Below are 23371 nucleotides of genomic sequence, written 5' to 3' on the forward strand. Positions count from 1 at the left end.
GAGATTCTGGGAGGGCGAAAAATGGGCCTCCTGGAAGTTCCAGAAGTCCAGAAATGGGCCTGTTTCCGGCCTCCGATGGGCCTCCGGATACCAAGGGAGGCCATTTTTGCCCTTCCGGAGGCTCAAAGAAAACCAGAGCCTTGGGGTGTGTGTGTGTGTGAAAACTGTGCAGAAGGCCGAGTAGGCCATGCCCCCATGGCCATGCCTACCCAGCAATCAGCACAGAACCAGTTGCTAAAATGTTTGAATCCCACCCCTGGGCAGGAGATCCCAGCCTGAAGAGCAGAACCTTGAGATCAATGGCCCAGAGATTAAAGCAAAGGAAGCCATTCCATCAGCTTCCAAACATGGGGGACTCCATATCTGTAATACTGATGCCCATGCTAGATGACACTGATGGAAGTTCTAAGAGATTGGACAGCACTAGCTTGTCCTGGTGTGTTCCTCCCCTGGACCAAACCATGAATCCAGCATGAAAGCACATATTTAGGAAACGGTGTAACTAAAAAAAGAATGGAAGGAGGGAATGAAGGAGAGAAGAAAGTGGGGAAGGAAGGAGCGAAGGAAGGAGGAAAGGAAGGAGAGAAGAAAGGAGGGAAGGAAGGTGGGAAGGAGAGAAGGAGAGAAGAAAGGTGGGAGGGAAGGGGGAAGGAGGGAGGGAAGGAAGGAGGGAAGGAAGGAAGGAGAGAAGGAGAGAAGAAAGGAGGGAAGGAAGGAGGGAAGGAAGAAAAAGTAGGATTGTTGTAAAATAAGATGGGTTTATGGGATGGTAAGAAAGTAATTTCAATTATATTGTCAATTGTAGGGGAGAAAAATTGTTACAAATACATATTATTATTTGTATGTTATGAGATCATAATTGTGAATGTATATATGAGAAATAAAAATCTATTTAAAATAATAAAAAAAAGAATGGAATCACTCAAAAGTGATTCACTTTCCAGAAATGAAAGACCAGGAAGCACTATTTCCTTTTGAAATCCCAAACAATACTGTTAGTAAAAACTCACTGTTTCTTACCTGTCGACATTGAAGTGATTTCCTTGCTCATTGGAGACTCTTGGTGATTCATAATGTCTGGAATAAAGAGACCACAAACAAGAGTTAGCTGGGATAAAGTCCAAGAGCTTCCTTCCATCCATCCATTTATCTTTTATGGCTGCCCATCTCAAACCAATAACTGGGTTGTGAACAATTATAAAATCATAACCATAGATAGCCAGGAAATTGGGCCCTTCACATACAAGAGTCTTGAGGAAGAGAGAATCTTCTAAGGACAGGGACCATGACAAAGAAGATGCGTCTCCTGGTTCCTTCCAGTTGACATTCCTTGTCTGATGTGATTCATTCTCTGTGCAATCACCAGAGGACAAATATTGCCCAGGCTAGGAGTGGCCCTCATGTTTGATTATCTCACTAAAAATGTATACAGTCCTCTGGATCACAAATTCCATAATTTTAGATATTTAGATATTTATTAACATTTATAGGCCGCCCTTCAGGGCGGCTCACATAAAATCAGGAAAGGGGGAATACAAACAATGACGTAGACACACATAAGTAAAAATAATGAGCAACATTCATTCATCATTCGGGAGGGGCGGCTATCTTTGGCCCCAGGCCTGACGGGCTAGCCAGGTCTTAAGGGCTATGCGGAAGGCCTGGACGGTGGTGAGAATACGAATCTCCACGGGGAGCTCGTAATTAAACTTTGACAAGCATCTGAATTAGAAATACAGATCTGTACACCAGTGTTTCTCAACCTTGGCAACTTGAAGATATCCGGACTTCAACTCCCAGAATTCCCCAGCCAGCATTCGCTGGCTGGGGAATTCTGGAAGTTGAAGTCCAGATATCTTCAAGTTGCTAAGGTTGAGAAACACTGGTGTACACTACAATCTAGCAAATAGTTAACTTGAACTTCCCATGTCAATTTTTACCATCAGGCCTCAGGCCTACATAGCTGCTAAAGCTTGGCAACTAGTGTTTCCCTGGCAAGCTCCCTTTAGTAGTAAGATTGTGACTTGTAGAATGTGTTGAGATAATCTAAAAGCAATCACTGAACATGATTGATGTGTGGGCTTTTGAATGAGATAATAAAGCAGCATCAAAATTATATAGGCATCAAGGAATAAAATGTTTCCAAAGCAGCACCAAAGATACCTAAGTTTAGGAGCCTGTGAAGAAAAGGGGCCCATAGCAACCCATTTCTCATCACACTATGGTTTTAGGGGCAGTGAGAATTCAATCTTAAGGAATCTGAGGAAGGAATACTTCCTGGAAGTGGGCAGTTCAGTTCAGTTTATTATATTTATATGCCGCCCTTTTCCCCCGAAGTGGACTCAGGGCGGCTCACAACTCAAACCAGGGAAGGGGGATACAGACAAAAAAATTAAAAAAACAAAGCATAACAATGCATAATTTAAAACACACAACAGTCATACCATTCGAGATGGGGGCAATAGCTCTTTAGCCCCAGGCCTGTCGGAACAGCCAGGTTTTAAGGGCTTTGCGGAAGGCCTGGAGGGTGGTGAGGGTTCGAATCTCCACGGGGAGTTCGTTCCAGAGGGTCGGAGCAGCCACAGAGAAGGCTCTCCTCCGGGTAGTCGCCAGTCGACACTGGCCGGCAGATGGAATTCGGAGGAGGCCTAATCTGTGGGATCTAATCGGTCTAGTGGAGGTAATCTAGTGGGGCACCCTGACAAGCCCTTTCCTCAGTTTTACTAAGTGGAGAGGGCAGTAAGGAAGACTCTCACTGCACACTGGGACAAGCCTCCATCCAGAAATACTGGGAACTAGTGGGGGAAATCACATCTATTTACTGTCTGGAAGCTAAGAGAAGATGGCACAAGTCCATTCTGGACTCTAGTCCATAAAGTACTATGGTTTTGCGTCACATCATGTATTAATAATCCAGCTTTTATGGAATTGCCACAATTTCTTTCTTAAACCTTAAATCTAAGATTGTAGAATAGAATAATACAGACCTTTGATACTGAAATCTTTGCATGGAAACCTCCTTGACTGGTTCCACCAGCAGCTTTTGAGATGCTTCTTCACGGTATCTTGGTTCCTTGATAGGTTCCACTAACAGCTTTTGAGTTGCTTCTTCCTGGTATCTTGGTTCCTTGATTGGTTCCATCAGCAGGTCCTTAGATGTTTCTTCCCAATACCTTGGTTCCTTGATTGGTTCCATCAGAAGGTCCCGAGATGCTTCTTCCCGATACCTTGGTTCCTTGATAGGTTCTATTAACAGCTTTTGAGATGCTTCATCATGATACCTTGGTTCCTTGATTGGTTCTATCAGAAGGTCCTGAGATGCTTCTTTCTGATACCTTGGTTCCTTGATAGGTTCCATCAACAGGTCCTTAGATGCTTCTTCCCAATATCTTGGTTCCTTGATAGGTTCCATCAGAAGGTCCCGAGATGCTTCTTCTCGATACCTTGGTTCCTTGATAGGTTCCATCAGCAGGTCCTTAGATGCTTCTTCCCAATACCTTGGTTCTTTGATAGGTTCCATCAGCAGGTCCCGAGATGCTTCTTCCTGATGCCTTGGTTCCTTGATAGGGTCCATCAGCAGGTTTGGAGATGTTTCTTCCTGGTATCTTAAATCCTTGATTGTTTCTACGTGGGTTTTGTATGATATTTCTTCCCAAAACTTTGGTTCCTTGAGTTGTTCCAGCACTAACTTTTGAGATGTCTCTTCCTGATACCCTTGTTCTTTGATGGGTTCAAAAAGCAGATTCTGAGATATTTCTTCACCATGTTCTTGTTCTTTAACTGGGTCCATCAGAAGATTTTGAGATGTTTCTTCCCAATGCCTTGATTCCTTGACAGGTTCTTCCTGTGGTTTTTGAGGTACTTCTTCTGAATAACTTGGTTCCTTTGCATAGTACACTGTGTCTTGTCCATTCCATTCCTTCCCATTTTCTATTTCTTGTAATTTTTTCTTTTGCTCCACCTGTAACACTCCTTGTTGTTGTAAGCTGCTTCTCACTAGCTCACCATCTTTCACCTGATTCTCCGGCTTGCTTTCCACTTCCCAATTTCTTTCAGAACTAAGATAAGCAGTCCTGTTACTTCCATTTCTTTCCCACAAAGAAGTTGGGGCCTCCTGTAAACTCCCAGTCATAGCAGGGGATGTCAGGTTAGTCTGTTCCTAGAAAAGAATACAAGTTTTGCAGAAGTTAAAACGCAGAAGAGAAATAGTGCCGAATATCTGTAGATCGGCTATAGGATGAGGGTGTTCATTCTCCGAGCTTGTGGGTTGGTTTCCAAACATTTCATTACCACGCTAGGTAGCATCTTCAGAAGAGTTTAGGGGATACCATTGTCAGTGTTCTATGTGGCACAAACATCACATGAATTAAAAACCAGGATCCACAACACTGGCTGGCAATCAAACACCATGATCCCAAAATCTTACTCTCTATTCACACCGACACCAAACGGCACCAGTTCGATTGGAGCAACACAAAAACCATTGGCCACACTACCACCCACGATTGTAAATTCATCAAAGCGTGGCACTCTACAAATAATTCCATCAAGGGCCGAGGTGGTGCATTTAGCAGGTTCTGACCAGTTCTGGAGAACCGGTAGCAGAAATTTTGAGTAGTTTGGAGAATCGGTAAATGCCACCTCTGACTGGCCACACCCCCATCTATTCTCTGCCTATGAAGTCCCAGCTGATCGGGAGGAAGTGGGGATTTTGCAGTATCCTTCCCCTGGAGTGGGCAGGGAATGGAGATTTTACAGTATCCTTCTCCTGGAGTGGGGAGAGAATGGATATTTTACAGTATCCTTCCCCTGGAGTGGGGAGGGAATGGAGATTTTACAGTATTCTTCCCCTGGAGTGGGGAGGAAATGGTGATTTTGCAGTATCCTTCCCCTGGAGTGGGCAAGGAATGGAGATTTTACAGCATCCTTCCCCTGCCGCACCCACCAAGCCATGCCCACAGAACCAGTAGCATTTTTTTGAATCCTACCACTGATCAAGGGACATATTGACCTACAACCAGCACCACTCAGAATCCAAATCCACACAGCCAACCAGAGACAGCACTGACCCTCAGTCAACTTACGCAACCCCCCCCCCCGCCATCAGCACTTCATTTCCCAATGGCCCTCATCTGATGTAACTTCCCCATCACAAGAACCATCACAAGACTCTCACTAATGACCCATCACCAGACCCATCCCACGACTTGACCTGACACCATAATAAATGGAACACTGACACTGACATTCCCCAAACTCCGCTGAAGATGCTACCTAGCCTGTTAATGAAACATTTGGAAACCCACCCACAAGCTCGGAGAACAAACCTTCACCCACAGAAGAGAAAGTTAGGACCAAAGCATCTTGAACCTTGATTAGATTAATATTATTTTAGGCTATCTGGTCGAAACCAGAAACAACCAAGTGAATCCTGTACCTTTCAAAGATGAATCTGGCCAAATCAATCTGAAATGAATAAGGTTGTGCATCCAAAACAAACAAACAAACCGGTGGTGGGTTCCGGATCCCGGTGCAACTGGTACAGTGCAATGGAACCCGGTGTCCACCACATGAATGCACGAATGCATCCTTACCTCTTGCAACACCTCCGCGATGCTCCAGCTGCTCGGCAGAGCATCGCGCAGGTGCCGTGCACTCCGTGCGCGGAAGCGCCGAAGAGCTCAAATACAGGTAAGGAGCTCGGGTGGAGCCTCTGGAGCACCGTACCGGAACGGTACCCGGTGCTCCGGGCAGGCACCAGTATGCCCGTACTGGGGCGTACTTCATGGTATTGGACCTGGGTACTTGAGAGACCGCCTGCTGCCAATTACCTCCCAAAGACCCATTAGATCACACAGATTAGGCCTCCTCCGGGTTCCGTCTACCGGCCAATGTCATCTGGCTACTACCCGGGGGAGGGCCTTCTCTGTGGTGGCTCCGGCCCTTTGGAACGAGCTCCCCGCAGAGATTCGGACCCTCACCTCTCTCCAGGCCTTCCGAAAAGCCGTTAAAACCTGGCTGTGTCGGCAGGCCTGGGGTCGATGAGTTCCCTTCCCCTCTCGAATCGTGTGGCTGTTGGTTGTTTTAAATTCCCTTGTACTTTTTGTTGTAGTTCTTTGTGTTTCCCTTCCCCTCCCTTGGGTTTGTGCGCTGACCTGAGTCCCGCTGGGAATAGGGCGGCATATAAATAAAATGAACCTTGAACCTGCAACCCACCACTGAAACAAACCAGCATTTTCTTCAGCTGGGCCTTCCTGGGGTTCCGTCTTTCTGCCAACCAAGTTTAACTGCATTTTTGATCTGTAACATTTGGTGTGTAATTACATCAAATTCATCAGGAATTTTAGAGAGTGCCCTCCATTGTTTTCTTTGCAAATTTTGGGTGTTTTATTTGTAACACATGCATGTGAAGATTGTAGGCCATAACACAATAACAGAATTGGAAGGGAACCTTCTAATCTCTCCCCTGCTCAGGCAGTAAACTCTATACCATTTCAGATAAAAGGTTGACCCATTCTCTTCTTTGTGGAAAACCCTGAGCTATTGGAACCCTGCTATCATATCACCCCTAGTCCTTCACTTCACTAGACAGACCCAATCCATGCAACGGTTCTTGTATGTTTTGGCCTCCAGGCTCCTACTAATCTTAGTTTAAAGGGAGAGAAGGAGTGGCCTGAAAACACACAGAAAACCCGTGGCTGAGAGTAGATTTGGACCTATGAGACTCCCCAGTCTTTGTCTGGTGCAAGCCTATAGAAGGCTTGGTCACTTGACAGTCTTGAACCGTAGAAGGTTCAAGGAAGCATGGATGGATGTTACAGAAATAAAAAGAGAATAGGTTGACCCTCTCTTTTTTCTGGCAGCCCCTCAGATATTGGAACACAGCTACTGTGGTTAGAACAGAAGTTCTCCTAATTTTAAGTTTCTTTTTTTTTTACAATATAAAATAGTTTTACAGCCTTCTATATCAACTTATACATTTAGCTTCTATAGTTCTCTATTCTACATTGCCTTCCTAGCGTTTTTAACACCTGTAATAGTGTAATAACAGTTGAATTCACAGTTGTAACAATAATAATGTGTTCATATCACCATTATATTCACATTATGGTCAACGCTTTAAGCTTAATAGTAATTAGTAACTTTGGTTAATTTTTATTCAATACTAGTTTTAAAAAAGCCAAAAAAAAAAAGACTTCTATTTCCTGTTTTGGCTTCTGTTCCATTCTACATTCTATTCCATATTTTATAATAATCCAATTTTAATTTTAATTTCCAACTCTGAGAACAATTCCTAGATTTTGGCAGCTCATTCGTGATTTTTTTTTTATTGACACCTAAGGAAAGGCAAAGAGTTTTCTTGCCGGGTTTATGCTACCTGTCCAGGCACACCGTTCTCTTGGCTACCAAAACACTTTGCAAGGTTGTTGGAGTTTTGTGTGTGAGGTTTATGCTTTCTCTGTATTCAGCTTTTTCTCAACAAAGAACGGTTTGCACTTCCGCCTTCCAAATGCATTGCTTTAGAAACGGCCTTGACAAGCTCAGGAGCAGATTCCTGCCAGAGAGGTCAAACCACAGAAAGGCTGAGAACCAGAGGTGGGTTCCTACCAGTTCGCACCTATTCGGTAGAACCGGTTCGTCAAATCTACCGAACCGGTTAGAAGAGGTTCCACCAGTGGACCCGGAAAGCAGGCCACACCTATAGAAGAGGTTCCAAAATTTTTTGAAACCCACCACTGACACACACACACACACACACAGAGACAGACAGACAGACAGACTGACACACAGAGAGAGAGAGAGAGAAAGAAAGGAAGAAATAAATAAATAAAAAAAGAAAAAAGAAAGAAAAAGAGTGAGAGAGAGATGAAAGAAAAAAAGAAAAAAGGGACAGAAAGACAAAAGGAAGGAGGGAGGGAGGGAGGGAGGGAGGGAGGGAGAGAGAAATAAAGGAAGGAAGGAAGGAAGGAAGGAAGGAAGAAAGAAAGAAAGAAAGAAAGAAAGAAAGAAAGAAAGAAAGAAAGAAAGAAAGAAAGAAAGAAAGAAAACACATAGCCGGCAAGCCACTCCCACTAGGTCACATGGCCGGCAAGCCACTCCCACAAAGGAGGCCACACCCACAGAATAGGTTCCAAAATTTTTGGAAACCCACCACTGCTGAGAACTGACCTCCTTTAAGTAACTGGGGATGTCCTTTTGCGCCTCCTGCTGGGCTTTCCGCCACTCTTCCTTAAGCCTCTCTTGCTCACGCTTATACTGCTCCTGATGGGGAGAAGCAAATCAAGACAAAGTCTTAGTACAAATGCAAAGAGGAACCCCAGGAAGCAAGGTATTTTCCCTGCTGACACATCCAGCAAGCTGTTCCCCTTTGGTTAGCAGCACCCCGCAAAGGGTTGGAGTAAGGAATGGATGGGAACGCAAGGGAATTAAACACCCTGAGATGAGATAGAAGTAGCTGCTTGTAGGCATTTTGGCCTCCTGGGCTCTGGCTGCACCTCGTCTCTCAAAGGAAACGGCAATGGCCTTTTCCCAACTACCTGGCACAAAACCCTTTGCACGCACACTAAACAAGTTGTGCAACCACCCCATAACCACATCCGTGTTGCAACCGTTTTATAACTGTTACATAGAATAACAGAACTGGAAGGGATTTTGGAGGTTATTCTCCAGTCTCATCATTGGAGGACAACTTTCGTTATCATTTTTGTACCCTCCCTCCCACCTTAATCCCTATTTTCCCCCAAAACAAGACCAGGCCTTATTTTCTTTTGGGGGCCAAAATAAGCACTAGGGCTTATTTTTGGGGGTGTTTTAATTTTTTTTTTCTCCCATGTACGGGAAGCCCCCTTCTTCTGCTTGCCCGTGGCAGGGCAGGAGCAGCGCCCCAGGGGCAAAGTGTGGGAGTGGACCTGCGGCCTCAAGGCGAGGTAAGGGCGTGGACCTGCCCCATGCACCCTTATCACCGCCAGCCCTTCCATGCCCTCACACCCGCCTCATCTCGCCTCGCGCCTGTGGCACCAACACACCACTCAGTCTCTTGCTCCATTGTGGCCGCAAGCAAACAAGAGAAGTGGGCCGGTGGCCATGTGGGCTCCTGCTGCCAATGGTTGTCAATGGTGATGCCACCATGAGGCGCGTGTCGGGGCATGGATGGTCTGACTGTGGGGGCCCTGAGGTAAGTGCCAGTGTGCTGTGTGTGGAATAGCTCCACTACCACCCGGCCTACTTCACCTTTTCAATTACATTGAGTCCCCCAACAAGCATCATAGCTGGATGACACATTACTTGTCCCAAGCTTTTGACAGCACCTTGTCTTAATGTCTGGATAAAATCACTGTGATTTTATCACAGAATAGAATAGAATATATCTTTACCACGGTCATAGACCAACAATAGACATCACTTTTTACAATATATTTTTTAAAAAAATAGTACTGACATTAATAGTGGATAATAACATCCCTGTTAAGAAAATACCGCATTTCTCGGAGTACAAGACATACCTTTTTCCCTCAAGAAAGAGGGTGAAAATCTGGGTGCATCTTATACACCGAATACAGAATTTTTGGCCTCCCGAAACCCCATCCCCTTTGCAAAAATGGCCACATATAGCCTTTAGGAGGCTTCGAGAGTGCTCCTGGGGACTGTAAGGGGCAGAAATAAGTGAAAAAGAGGCTGTTTTTTGCTCGTTTTTGCCACCCCAGCCCCCAGCAGAACTCTACAAGCCTCATAAAGGCTATGCATGCCCTTTTTTTGACAAAAAAATGGGCCTGTTTTTGTGAAAAAAGTGGGCTGTTTTGGGGAGGTTTGCAGAGTACAAAAAATTTTCTTTGAATTTGCCTCTTCAAAATCTTGGTACGTGTTATTCTCCGGTCTGTCTTATACTTCGAAAAATACAGTACATATCCTCAAACTATTAGGGTCACTCCCTTGTTTACGTGGGTGAAAAGCAGATAAGTATATGAGTAAATATAATGTTCCAAAAATTGTTAGAAATATCTCCCAAAAATTGGTACAAGTGCTCAGCTATAATTCTGTAACCAATTTTTTTTTCCTTGTGGACAATGCAGCAGCACAGAAAAAAAATATGGAACGCTTCACGAATTTGCATGTCATCCTCGCGCAGGGGCCATGCTAATCTTCTCTGTATCGTTCCAATTTTAGTAGATGCGCTGCCGAAGCGAGCACCTGATTTTATCACAACCCTGAGCTGCAAACATCCTCCTTTATTGGCTCTTTCCTCTAGGTGGATCGCCAGGATCTATGAAGAAGATTCAGCCACCAAACCATCCCCAACTTCACACGGTGAAGGATCCGCTGATACTGTAGCTGCTGGATGGGGAGCCAAATGGATCCGGGTAGAATCGCCTACCTGCCAGTGGTCTACCTGTAGGTAGCATTTTGGGGGCAGGGCTTCCATCCTCAACTACTTAACCTAGAAGGGAGGCCCTGAAGGAACGTCAGCAACCAGAAATGCTTTAGTCAGGAAGTTCTGCTCTAGCAGGAAGGGCAACCACACAGTTTCATGAGCTGAGGTGGCGCAGTGGTTAGAGTGCTGTACTGCAGGCCACTTCAGCTGACTGTTATCTGCAGTTCGGCGGTTCAAATCTCACCGGCTCAAGGTTGACTCAGCCTTCCATCCTTCTGAAGTGGGTAAAATGAGGACCCAGACTGTGGGGGCAATATGCTGATTCTGTAAACCGCTTAGAGAGGGCTGAAAGCCCTATGAAGCGGTATATAAGTCTAACTGCTATTGCTATTGCTATTCATCCAGACCTGGAGTAAGCGCTCCTGCTCCGCTTGCCATTTCTCTTGCTTTTTCCTTTCTTCCTCTTGATCCCAATTCCAGCGGCTGGAAGGCGTAATCGGTGGGACAGGGAGCTGCAACATGAAACAAAAGGTTAGCAGGCCCAGAGGGTTCTCCGCAGATGGCTTGCAAAAGAAGGATGCTGGGTGGGCTGGAGTTCACCTTCTGATAGGAAACATGGGTACTGAACCTTTTTGCAGGTCAATAAGTAGAGTTGGAAGGGACCTTGGAAGTCTTCTAAGTCCAACCCCTTGCTCAAGCAGGGGACCCTGTACCATTTCAGACAAATGTCTTCTTAAAAAGCTCCAGTGATGGAGCACCCAGAACTTCTGGAGACAAGTCATTCCATTGATTAATTGTTCTCACGGTCAGGACATTTCTCCTTAGTTCTAGGTTGGTTCTCTAAATTGATTATTTTCCATCCATTCTTTAATGTCCTGCCTTCCGGTGCTTTGGAGAATAGCTTGACCTTCTCATTTTTGTAACAGCCCATTGCTGTTACAAAAACACTGCTATTATGTCACCCCCTACTCCTTCTTTTCATTAAAGTGGACATACCCAATCCCTACAACCATAGATTTTAGCCTTCAGGGAATCATAAAGCTTCCACCTGGAATCCAATCTAACCCACTTGATGAGAAGGGAGAGGAAAACTTTGGAGAACAAATTGTCAAGAAGAGGGAAGGAGCATCTGCCTCTCTCAGGTTCTTGGGAAGGACTTGCTCGGTGGATACAAATGCCAACTCTATCCTAACCCATCTGCTTGACTGATTGTTACTGATAATAATAACAATGGAGTATTACTTACGTCAAGTATTGCAGGTTCCTGGCCTCCTGGATGATTTATAAGATTTTTTTTAAAAAAGGAACAAAAACAAGGAGAGAGTGGAAAATCTTTGTTACTCTTACTTTGAAGAAACCATTTCAATCCAAATCAGAAGGCTGCCCTGAAACCACCCCTTTTTCTGACTCATCTAACATCTTCCAAAAGACAAATAGCTCTTAAGGTCACAGAAAGGAAAAGCCTTCTACAGGTAGTTGTCGACTTACAACAGCTCGCTTAGTGACCATTCAAAGTTACAACGGCCCTGAAAAAAAGTGATTTATGGCCGATCTTCACGCTTTCAACGGTTGTCGTGTCTCCATGGTCACGTGATTAAAATTCAGATGCTTGGCAACAGATTCATATTTATGACGGTTGCAGTCTCCTGAGGTCATATGACTGCCTTTAGCAACCTTCCGACAAGCAAAGTCAAATGGGGAGCCAGTTTCACTTAACAACCAGGTGACTAACTTAACACCTGCAGTGATTATTTAACAACGGTGATAAGAAAGGTAGTTATATGGGGCAAAATTCACTTAACTCTCTTGCTTTACCAACAGAGGTTTTGGGTTCAATTATGGTTGTAAGTCGAAGGCCAACTGCATTGATTTCATACTTACACCATGAATTGCACCTTCTTCTACTCAAGTCTGCCATACATAGGCAACAATAAAAGTATTAGTGGTACCTGCCTTGATTATTGTGCTAGGACACCAAAAATAATCTCTGAGAAGACCGTTTTTAAGAAGATGATTTCCAAGAATGCTAGAATACTGTTTTGCAGGGGAATTCACATTCCTGCATCATTCCCAACCATCTTCTTCTTTGCAAAATGATATCCCAATCCCCAACCAATCAAACATTTTTGGTCGTCGAAAACAAACACGTCACACCAACCTTGGCAGGCTGATGGGGTGACGTCTAGAATTTTGAGCAATTTTGAGGAAGGGGGCCCGAGATTTTATTTTTAAAATCATCATTGCCGCGGACACTAAGGGAAAGTTCAAGGCTAACAGATAAGTAGTTTATCCAAAAGCATTAACATGAGACAGACATGGAATTTAGCCCCAGCATTCCAGGTGACTCTTTTTATATCCTTTTGGCACCAGTTGTCTCATGCAAAAATCCCAGTCCTGAAGAGCCACAAACTTCAAGAACTGCTAATTTTATAATCCTTTTTTTTTTAATTTTCCAGAATGGTTACATTGGGACACACACCTAGCTCTCTTGACCCAGATCCGGGGCCTCCCAAATTGCTCTGTCGCACTGTAATCTATGGTTCTCCTTCATGGACCTGGACTTCTTATTGTCTCCTCCTGCGGTGTCAGCCTTCATTTCCCCACTTCCTCCCTCATCAGCCTGGGCCACCACCCCCACCTGGCCGAACCTTCCTTCCCATGCCAGACAGTTTGAGAAGCAGTGTTGGCCTCCATCTTTGCTTTTCCACAATTGCTTCCCAATTTATAATCTGTGTTCAGATTATATTTTAACTTTTAGGTGATCTTGCTGATAAGACTTAGTGATGTGATACAAATCAACTCTTCAGTATAATGCTTTTATCTATCTTTCTATTTATCTATTATCTATCTATCATCTATCTATCATCTATCCATCTATCTATCTATCTATCTATCTATCTATCATCTATCTATCTATCTATCTATCTATCTATCTATCTATCTATCTATCTATCTATCTATCTATCTATCTACATATCCATATCATATATCCATCTATCTATCTATCTATCTATCTATCTATCTATCTATCTATCTATCTATCTATCTATCTATCATCTATCTATCTCCATATCCATATCATATATCCATCATCTATCTATCTATCTATCTATCATCTATCTATCTATCTATCTATCTATCTATCTATCTATCTATCTATCTATCTATCTATCTATCTATCTCCATATCATATATCCATCATCTATCATCTATCTATCTATCTATCTATCTATCTATCTATCTATCTATCTATCTATCTATCTATCTATCATCTCCATATCCATATATCCATCCATCCATCCATCCATCCATCCATCCATCCATCCATCCATCCATCCATCCATCTATCTATCTATCTATCTATCTATCTATCTATCTATCTATCAAAATACCAAGATAAAAATCAGTAAATCTTCCTGCATTATCTTTATGCATGGACAAATTCCTAAACTTTTCCATGAATTGCAATGAATTAATAATTGAAGTATATTTGCTATCCCACAACAGTTAAAGCAGGAAGGCAAATAAGGATATTTCTGTGCTTTATTTTTTTTTCAACTGTCAGTTGGGCAGTCTTTTCTCTTTTGGGGTGGTAGGTGAGAAATTAATTTTCCTGAGAGAATTTTTTTTTTGCCACCGTCAAGTGCAAAGGCTAAAAATCAACCTTTAATGCAAAATGTTCAGCTGCCTCAGAAAAACCAAATTAAAAATGGGGTCCCATTCCTTATTCAAAAACCTGGTACTAGGGAAAAGATGATTCCAAAAGGACAAAGAAGTCAAATTGCAACTTTCTAGCTGCTTTCTTTTCTTTCTTTCCTTTCCCTTCCCTTTCCTCTCTCCTCTCCTTCTCTCCTCTCCTTTACTTTTTTTTTTGGATAAAGTCACATTGTGCATTTAGAGAAGTTTGGCCTGCACTTCTGAAGTTCTTGCCAGCTCAGGCACAAAACCTTGCCATAAAAGAACCCCTGTGAGAGATGCTGAGGGCAAGATATAACTATGACTAAGAGTGGCCTTTCATCTTTTGTATGGAAACATTATTCTGAAGAAACTAAGACAATGCTAAAACAACATTGGAAAGAGAGAAAAGACCTTGTGTAATACATAACATGAACATCAATGAGAAATATTGTCTTCAGCACTTCAAAACATTCCACGTACAACAAATAAAACAAGCACAGGTTTCTGATGTGAGGGTGAAAAGGGTGACGTGTGACATGCAAAACACACTTCTAGAAACTCTCAAGAACTCAGTTATAAGATTCCTGGCCCAAAACACTTCATTTAGTTTTTGAAGGATTAAAATTGCCTCATGGAAACAAGGCATCTGTTCCTTAGCTAGCTACCGTATTTTTCGCAGTATAAGACGCACCAGAATATAAGGCACGTCAAGGTTTTGAAGAGGCAATTTTTTTTAAAAAAGGTTTTGCACTCTGCAGACCTCCCAAAAATGGCCTGTTTTCATGAAAATAGGGGTGGGGGGGTTGAAAAAAAGGGGGGCATGCATAGCCTTTAGGAAGCTTATATAGTACTCCTGGGGGCTGGGGGGGGGACAAAATTCACCAGCCCCCAGGAGTTATCTGAAAGCCTCCTAAAGGCTATGCACGATCATTTTGGTGAAGGGGGCCGGGGTTGGGGAGGCCATAAATGCTGTATTCAGTGTATAAGATGCACCCATATTTTCACCCTCTTTTTTGAAGGGAAAAGTGTATCTTACACTCCGAAAAATACGGTATTCCATACCGCTGCACCAATTGTAATAATAAATATGACTTTTACATTTGATCATTTGTTTCAGACCGGTCATTTCATAAAACACAAGATTTGTGCCAAATTTCAGCATGTAAGAGAAAAGCTTGAGAATCGGATGACAAAATCTTCCGTACTACATTTGGTGCTCGCTACGAACAGGATTTGAACTTATCAAGAGTGTCAAAGATTTGAAGGGGGGGAAAGGAACACACAAATTCCATTACCACAAAGATACACCCATGAATTGCAAAAGGAACCTGATTCTCCTAAGGAAAAGAATGGAAAGAGAGTAAGAAAGTTGGCATGATAGAACCCAACACCACAGGCTGATTAAGAGAAGGCGGGGGAGGCACGATTTCATGAAATTACATGAAATGTTAGCTTTGGGGGTGCGGGGGGTGGGAGGAATACTGATTGATTTTACCTTGTTCAAAAAACTGGGAACGCCTTTTTAAGTTTTTCAAAGAAATAGGTTCTGTGTCTATTTGGAAAAAAATATGGAGATATAAACAGGTCAGTGTGGTGTGGTCTAATTTTATTGAAAATATCCAAGGTATAATAGTAGCTGTTGTTGTTTGGTGTTGTTACAGTAGCCAGGATACTACAATGTGTTGCAGACTAGTAATTTGGCTTGACAAGGTACCAGCCCTGCTATAGGACATCTTATGAGCAATGGCGCAGTGGTTAGGGTGCAGTATTGCAGGCCACTTCAGCTGACTGTTATCTGCAGTTCAGCGGTTCTAATCTCACCGGCTCAAGGTTGACTCAGCCTTCCATCCTTCCGAGGTGGGTGAAATGAGGACCCAGACTGTGGGGGCGATATGCTGACTCTGTAAACTGCTTAGAGAGGGCTGAAAGCCCTATGAAGCGGTATATAAGTCTAACTGCTATTGCTATTCCCAGGGTGCGCCACAGGAGGGCGAGCTGGCTTCACAACAGAGAGAAAGACTCTTCTTCCTGCAGTGTCACCAAAGCCCCTTTCTTTCCCAGAACTGCTTCACAAGTGGGCATCGCAATCGGGAAGGTTCAGAGCCATCTGACTGCCTGCACAGAGCACCTGCTTGTCTCCCCACCAAAGTGGTACCTATTATCTACTTGCATAGAATATGTATAGAATAGGTACCACTTTGGTGGGGAGACAAGCAGGTGCTCTGTGCAGGCAGTCAGATGGCTCTGAACCTTCCCGGTTCTACTTGCATAGAATATGCTTTCGAACTTTTAGATGGACAGAAGCTGAGACGAATGGCAGGAACTCACCCCGCCCTGCAATGCAAGAGCTCAAACCGCTGGAGCTGAAACTATCTCCAGTGTCATTAAGCCACTCTCCGTGGTCATGCGGCCGGCATGACTAACTGCCGAAGGTGCACAGAACACTGTTACCTTCCACCAAATGTGGTTCCTATTTTTTTACTTGCATTTTTACATGCTTTCGAACGGCCAGGTTGGCAGAAGCTGGGACAAGTAATGGGAGCTCAATCCATTATGGGGCGCTAGGGATTCGAACTGCCGAACTGCCGACCTTCTGATCGGCAAGCTTAGCGTCTTAGCCACTGTGTCCCTCATGTTTTTATTAGCAGCAAATAAAAAAGTATTCATTTTTGACTGTTTATAGCAAGGGTCGCCAACCCTGGCCCATGGATTAGAACTGGTCTACAGCATCCCAGTAACCAGTCCGTACAAATAAGCAAAGCCCCATCCGTAGGATGCAAACAGCACGAGAAACCATGCTCCCTCAGTCCACAGAAAAACCTCTCTCCACAGAACTGGTCTCTGGTGTCCCAAAGGTTGGGAGCCACTGGTTTATAAAACTGGTCTCTTTCTTCAGCTAAACTAATAAAAATTAAGACCCCTGACTTCAAGTACACCTGATAGTTTTACCTTTTCGTTCATAGGAGCTTGTATCATTTTGCATTCCATTGACTTTTGTTTCAGAACCCTGAAAATGGAAAAACAGCAGAGAATGGCTTTAATCTCCCTCTGAAAATTGATGCCCAGAAGAGCATTTTAAGTTTTACGTGCAATTCAGTTCTATAGAAGGATCGTACCGTGACCCGTCAAAACCGCGCTCGACTAAACCGCGCCCGATTAAACCGCGTCGCTGACATCATCAACAGGGCGACAACAGCCAGCATGGAGAAAGAAGGGCGCTTTAATAGTGCTTTGAAAGCAAGCCGATTCAACTTAAGGTAAGGGTTAGGTTTAGGGTTAGGTTAAGGGTTAGGGTTAGGTTAAGGGTTAGGGTTAGGTTTAGGGTTAGGTTAAGGGTTAGGTTAGGGTTAAGTTAAGGGTTAGGTTTAGGGTTAGGTTTAGGGTTAGGTTTAGGATTAGGTTTAGGGGGGTTAGGTTTAGGTTTAGGGGTTAATTTTAGGTTTAGGGTTTACAGCGTGCTTCTGTCTCCGCGCTGTTGTCGCCCTGTTGATGACGTCAGCGACGCAGTTTAGTCGGGCGCGGTTTAGTCGGGCGCGGTTTTGTGGTGGAACCGGATCGTACAGGTAGTCCTCTCTTTTTAACGACCCCATAATCTCTTGCGGGATGGAGTCTGGGCAACTGAATGGAGCTGGCGGAGTGTTTTAATGGCCAGATGCCCTTCCTGTCGCCAATGCGGAGTTTTTGTTCAGCAGATATATTCTCATTGTGCCCAGAGAGAGAAATATCTGCCTCTGCCTAGGATTGAACTCACAACCTCCTAGAGGCGAGAGCTCCACCTCTAGGTCACTGCACCACTCTAATGAACATACAGGTAGTCCTCAACTTAAAGCACTTCATTTAGTGACCGTTCGAAGTTACAACGGCATTGGAAAAGGTGATTTATTGGCTTTTTCACACTTACGACCGTGACAGCATCCCCATGGTCGTGCGATCAAAACACTTGGGCAACTAGTTCATATTGAATGGTTGTGGATGCACGCCTGCTTTTGAATCCCGGCAACTGCTTGGATTAGTCGCTGAAATTTTAGGGAACCCAAAGTCACCTCGTTGGCTTCATGTCTAAAGCAGGACTAGAACTCACGGTCTCGCAGTTTCTAGCTCAATGTCAGGGGTGGGCTGCTGTGGGTTCGCACGGGTTCGAACAATCCTCTAGATAGGATTCTACCCAGTTTGGGGGACCCCCAAATGCCACCCATGGCTGGCCACACCCACCCTGAGAGCCGAGGTGGTGCAGTGGTTAAATGCAGCACTGCAGGCTACTTCAGCTGACTGCAGTTCTGCAGTTCGGCTGTTCAAATCTCACCGGCTCAGGGTTGACTCAGCCTTCCATCCTTCCGAGGTGGGTAAAATGAGGACCCGGATTGTTGTTGGGGGCAATATGCTGACTCTGTAAACGCTTAGAGAGGGCTGAAAGCCCTATGAAGCGGTATATAAGTCTAACTGCTATTGCTATTGCTACCCTGCTCCTCCCAACCCATCCCACCCATCCCAGGAGTCTCCACATGGCCTGTTCAACATGCCAGGTAAGTTCAGGGCCCATGCGGAGGCTCAGGAAGGGGGGAAAACGGGCCTACCGGAGGCTCCGGAAGTCCAGAAACAGCCCTGTTTCCAGCCTGCGGAGAGTCTTTGGAGCCTGGGGAAAGCAGGCTTCACCCTCCCAGAGGCTTGAGAAAGCCTCTAGAGCCTGAAGAGGGCAAAAAACAGGCCTACCGGAGGTTCCAGAAGTCCAGAAATGGGCCTGTTTCCGGCCTCTGGACCTCAGGGGAAGCAGTTTTCGCCCTCCCAGAGGCTCGAGGAAAGCCTCCGTAGCCTGGGGAGGGAGAACAGCCCCTCCGCCGTGGTGCAGGAAGCTGACTAGGCCACAATCACCATGGCCACACCCACCCAGCAACGGGGCAGCGAACCAATTGCTGCAATTTTTGAAGCCCATCCCTGGTCAATGTCCTTAACCACTATCCCCCAAATGGCTCTCAAAATACACTAAGATATTCCCGTGTCCCCAGGTCACTTTAATAAATACCCCAACAGAAGGATATGATACATATCCAGATTTAAGGGGGAAAAGGACAGCATTATGCCTTGTAATCGCCATGACTATAGAGCCGAGGTGGCGCAGTGGTTAAATGCAGCACTGCAGGCTACTTCAGCTGACTGCAGTTCTGCAGTTCGGCTGTTCAAATCTCACCGGCTCAGGGTTGACTCAGCCTTCCCTCCTTCGAGGTGGGTAAAATGAAGACCCAGATTGTTGGGGGCAATATGCTGACTCTGTAAACCGCTTAGAGAGGGCTGAAAGCCCTATGAAGCGGTATATAAGTCTAACTGCTATTGCTATTGCTATGACTAGAAGTTGAAAAGACTTTCTTCTGGAGGAACACGACCACACTTACATCATTCTTCAAATGGCTGTGCACCTCCTTTTCTGACGTCTGTTGACTTTGTGTCGAAGTGCGGTCTCCTGATGTGGCATCAATCCATTTGTTTTCAGGGGTACCTATAATGTTGGTAGCCATACTGGTAAGATTGAGGATTTTGTGCCTTGCAAATGGCGGGAAAGGCTGGTCTTTGCCCCAATCTGATTGATATGTGGAGATCAAAAGAAATTGAAAAAAGGAGACAGGGGGGAATGTCAACGTGTACCGGGAACTGACCAAAATACATCCCAACAACACAAAAAAGGAGGGGAAATATATATATATATATATATATATATATATATATATATATATATATATATATTAGAGGACAGGAGAAGGAGGGAGTGATTTGGGATGTTAATGTGGAATAACCTGTGAGGGCTTTTTATGAGAAGACCGCCTTTTCCCCAAAGCAAGGAGTTAGTCAAAAGAGTGCACAATTAACAGCAAGTTTACTATCAGCACGATTCTATAGACCACTTTGTCCCCAAAGCAAGAATTAGTTAAAGCTTGCACACAAAAAAAAAGCAAGTTACTAACAGCAACTTTATTTTAATTAGAATAATTTCAAACATTGGGAAGTGAAGTGGATCTTAGAGCAGAGGTGTCAAGGTCCGAGGACCAGATCTGGGTCACAGGGCATTTAGATCTGGCCCAAGGGGCTGTCCTGGAAATAGTGAAGGGCCGGCCTGCGGTGTCTCTGCCAGCAAAAACAGAGCTTGGAAGGACTGTGCGGTTTCTCGTAGCATCATTTTCACTGTCGGAGAGTTGCAGGAGGACATTGCGGCTGGAAACAGAGCTCTGGAGCCTGTTTTTGCTAGCGGAGGACTCAGGCCAATCACGGGCACTCCGTATACGAATGCCGTCAAACTGGTCACATCCTCCCCCTCCCAAGGTCAAATACAATCCTGAGGTGGCCCTCAACTGAAATTGAGTTGACCCCCATCTTCACACATATCCAATGAATAAAGGTAAAGGTTCTCCTCGCACATATGTGCTAGTCGTTCCCGACTCTAGGGGGCGGTGTTCATTTCCGTTTCAAAGCGGAAGAGCCAGCACTGTCCGAAGACATCTCCATGGTCATGACTAAATGCCGAAGGTGCACGGAATGCTGTTATCTTCCACCAATGGTGGTTCCTATTTTGCTACGTTATTTTTTTTACATGCTTTGAAATTGCTAGGTTGGCAGAAGCTGGGACAAGTAACGGGAGCTCAACTCCGTTATGCAGCACTAGGGATTCGAACCACCAAACTGTCGACCTTTGTGATCGACAAGCTCAGCGTCATAGCTGCTGAGCCACCGCGTCCCTATCTAACGAATAGACAAAATTCAAAGCACATTGCGAATCAACCCTTTCCAGGAACATCTTTACTTCAGGACATTTTCAGGACATCCCAAGTTTCTAGAAAGTAAACTTGCTCAACCCACTAGTGCCCTGCAATTCATGCAACGATGACAAAATAATAAATATATTTCTTGCCACAGATACTTTTTAATATATTTTTTACAAGAGCAGAAATACGAACCACAGATACTTTTGAATGGAAACAACCACCAGCTCTTACTGAAGCCCGTTAAGAATTCAGATGTCACCCACCATAATACAATATAGAGAAGAGGACAATTCGCATTCCCCTCAGTGTAAATTACACACGCACCCTTCTTCCCATGCCGCCTGACGTCCATGACGAGGCATCCATTTTCCAAGGCCTGGTTGATGGCTGCTTCCCACTCGTCCTGCTCCAGGTATGAAATGCCGGTGCTCCCGGGATAGGATTTCGTCCCCAACTTTTAACTGGCAAAAATCTGCAGGGCTTCCTATTGAGAGAAAAACCAATGAAGCGGAGGTGGGTTGCGGCCGACATTACTGCCGGTTCCATGCAGGTGCACATTTGCAACTAAAAAGGTCTGCGCATGAGCAAAACATTAGAAAGTGGGGGGAAATTACATTTCTCCAGTGAAACTTGCGCAGAACGAAAAATCAAGATGCCGCCACCATAAGAGAACCGGTCTGGGGGGCGTGGCAAGCCTGGGTTCATTGCCGGTTTCCAGCAACCCAGGCCTCCAAGTACTACTGGTTCGGTCCAACCAGTCCGAACTGGTAGGAACCCACCTCTGCAATGAAGCCACATAAGCAGTGTGGGATTCAGCCAGTTCGCACCTATTCGGGGAGAATCAGTGTTAACTTTCTAAGCAGTTCGGAGAATCAGTTGTTGAAGAAATCTCCTTTTATTTTTTCCCCACTTTACAGGGCTAATCCTGTAAGGAAGGCAGGAAGGAAACATTCTGGTGCTTGTTTCTAGCCTGATCTTTATTGCCCTGCTTACATAAACTGCCTCTCCAGTTGACCCTTATTACATTGTAGCAGCTAAGGCGAAGCGCCCATTGACGTGAGTGGCGTCGAGTTGGCCATGCCCACCCAGTCACATGACCACCAAGCCCTGCCTACCCAGCTGATCATTAAGGCAGAGAACCGGTTGTCAAATTATTTGAATCCCACCACTGCACCTAAGACCTCCAAATAACCCAGAGTCAGATTTCCACACAGCATGTTAGCGTGAACAAAAGCCTCTCTCCTAAAGCCTCAAGACAGCTGCCTCCCTTTCAGAGGTAGGGGTTGCACGGGAAGGCTGGCTGAGTGGGCGCCCTTTGAGCAGGTGTGGGATGGAGGTGCGATGAAGTAATGCTCTGGGCTCAAGCGGGCACCCCTTTGCAAAGTGCCCCTTTGGAATGCTGGATGGTGCCATGAAAATTTCTGCGACACTAAGGAAGGGGTGTTTCTTCTGGGGAAAAAAAAGAAAGCCTTTTGTAAGCGAAGATCAATGTTGGAATGGGGCACTCCAGGCTGGAAAGTTAGCCCTAATTTCCTGCATTGCCCTGAGGTCCAGAGTAAAAGCTGCTAGGAGATGAGATGGTCTTGCAGTTGAATGTTAATATCAAATTGTTGGAGGCTTTAGAAGGAACCAACAGAGACTTAGAGCAAATCAATGTCCACCCTCCCTACATTTTTTACATTCTTGCAAGCTGAATTTTTCCTTTCCTTTCCTTTCCTTTCTCTTCCATTTCCTTTCCCTTCCCTTCCCTCCCTTTCCTTTCCTTTCTTTTCCTTTCCCTTCCTTTCCTTTCCCTTTTTCTTTTCTTTCCCTTCCTTTCCCTTTCCTTTCCTCTCCAGCTCCCCTTCTTTCCTTCCCTTCCCTTCCCTTCTTTCTCTTTCCTTTCCCCCAAAATTGCAAGAGTTAAATACTGGCATTTACCTTCTTCTATTGATTTCACGAAGACACAAGAAGGATTCTGGGACACAGCAAATCCAAGTACGACTGCTGCCTGGTTTCTGATTTATACTGATTCTCATATCACTGTACTGCTCCTAAAAAGAGGAGGAGGAGGAGGAGGAGGAGGAGGAGGAGGAGGAGGAGGAGGAGGAGGAAGGACACCAAGGAGAGAATGTCAACAGTCATTCATTCACACTACCTTAACTAGTCTTTTTAGATTGTTTCAAGCACAGCAGGGGCCTTCACTGTTTATGTCCTGTCTCTCCTGACATCTTAAGTGATTCAAGAAACCTACCATATTTTTCGGAGTATAAGACACACCTTTTCCCCGCAAAAAAAGAGGCTGAAAATCTGGGTGCGTCTTATACACTGAATACAGCATTTCTGTCCCCTGAAACCCTGCCTCCTTCACCAAAAAGGCCGTGCATAGCCTTTAGGAGGCTTTCAGAGAGCTCCTGGGGGCCTGGGGAAGGCAGAAATGAGGGGGAAAAGGGCTCCCCCCCCCAGCATCACTCTATAAGCCCCTAAAAGCTATTGCATGCCCTTTTTTTGATAAAAAACAGGCCTGCTTTAACAAAAAAGGGGGGCATTTTGGGGAGGGCACCCCCAAGGAGCACTCTACAAGCTTCCTAAAGGC

General features: G+C 44.8%; 1 protein-coding gene and 1 non-coding gene across 2 annotated transcripts in view; both read right to left on the minus strand.

Moving 5' to 3' along the window:
- The window catches only part of LMO7 (LIM domain 7), a 97367-nt gene that overhangs the window by 10669 nt on the left and 63327 nt on the right, over nt 1-23371 (minus strand). The window contains 12 exon segments of the mRNA XM_032226500.1: nt 1021-1077; nt 2988-4159; nt 8170-8262; nt 10777-10881; nt 11616-11641; nt 15543-15599; nt 16997-17054; nt 19435-19619; nt 21121-21230; nt 21232-21280; nt 22717-22775; nt 22777-22829. Coding sequence (XP_032082391.1) covers nt 1021-1077; nt 2988-4159; nt 8170-8262; nt 10777-10881; nt 11616-11641; nt 15543-15599; nt 16997-17054; nt 19435-19619; nt 21121-21230; nt 21232-21280; nt 22717-22775; nt 22777-22829 — 2024 coding nt within the window.
- Nucleotides 10082-10188, minus strand: LOC116515142. Its single transcript, XR_004256198.1, has one exon. It is a non-coding gene; the product is annotated as a U6 spliceosomal RNA (small nuclear RNA).

Source organism: Thamnophis elegans, chromosome 11 (genome assembly GCF_009769535.1).
Source record: "Thamnophis elegans isolate rThaEle1 chromosome 11, rThaEle1.pri, whole genome shotgun sequence".
In the NCBI taxonomy this organism is placed as follows: Eukaryota; Metazoa; Chordata; class Lepidosauria; order Squamata; family Colubridae; genus Thamnophis; species Thamnophis elegans.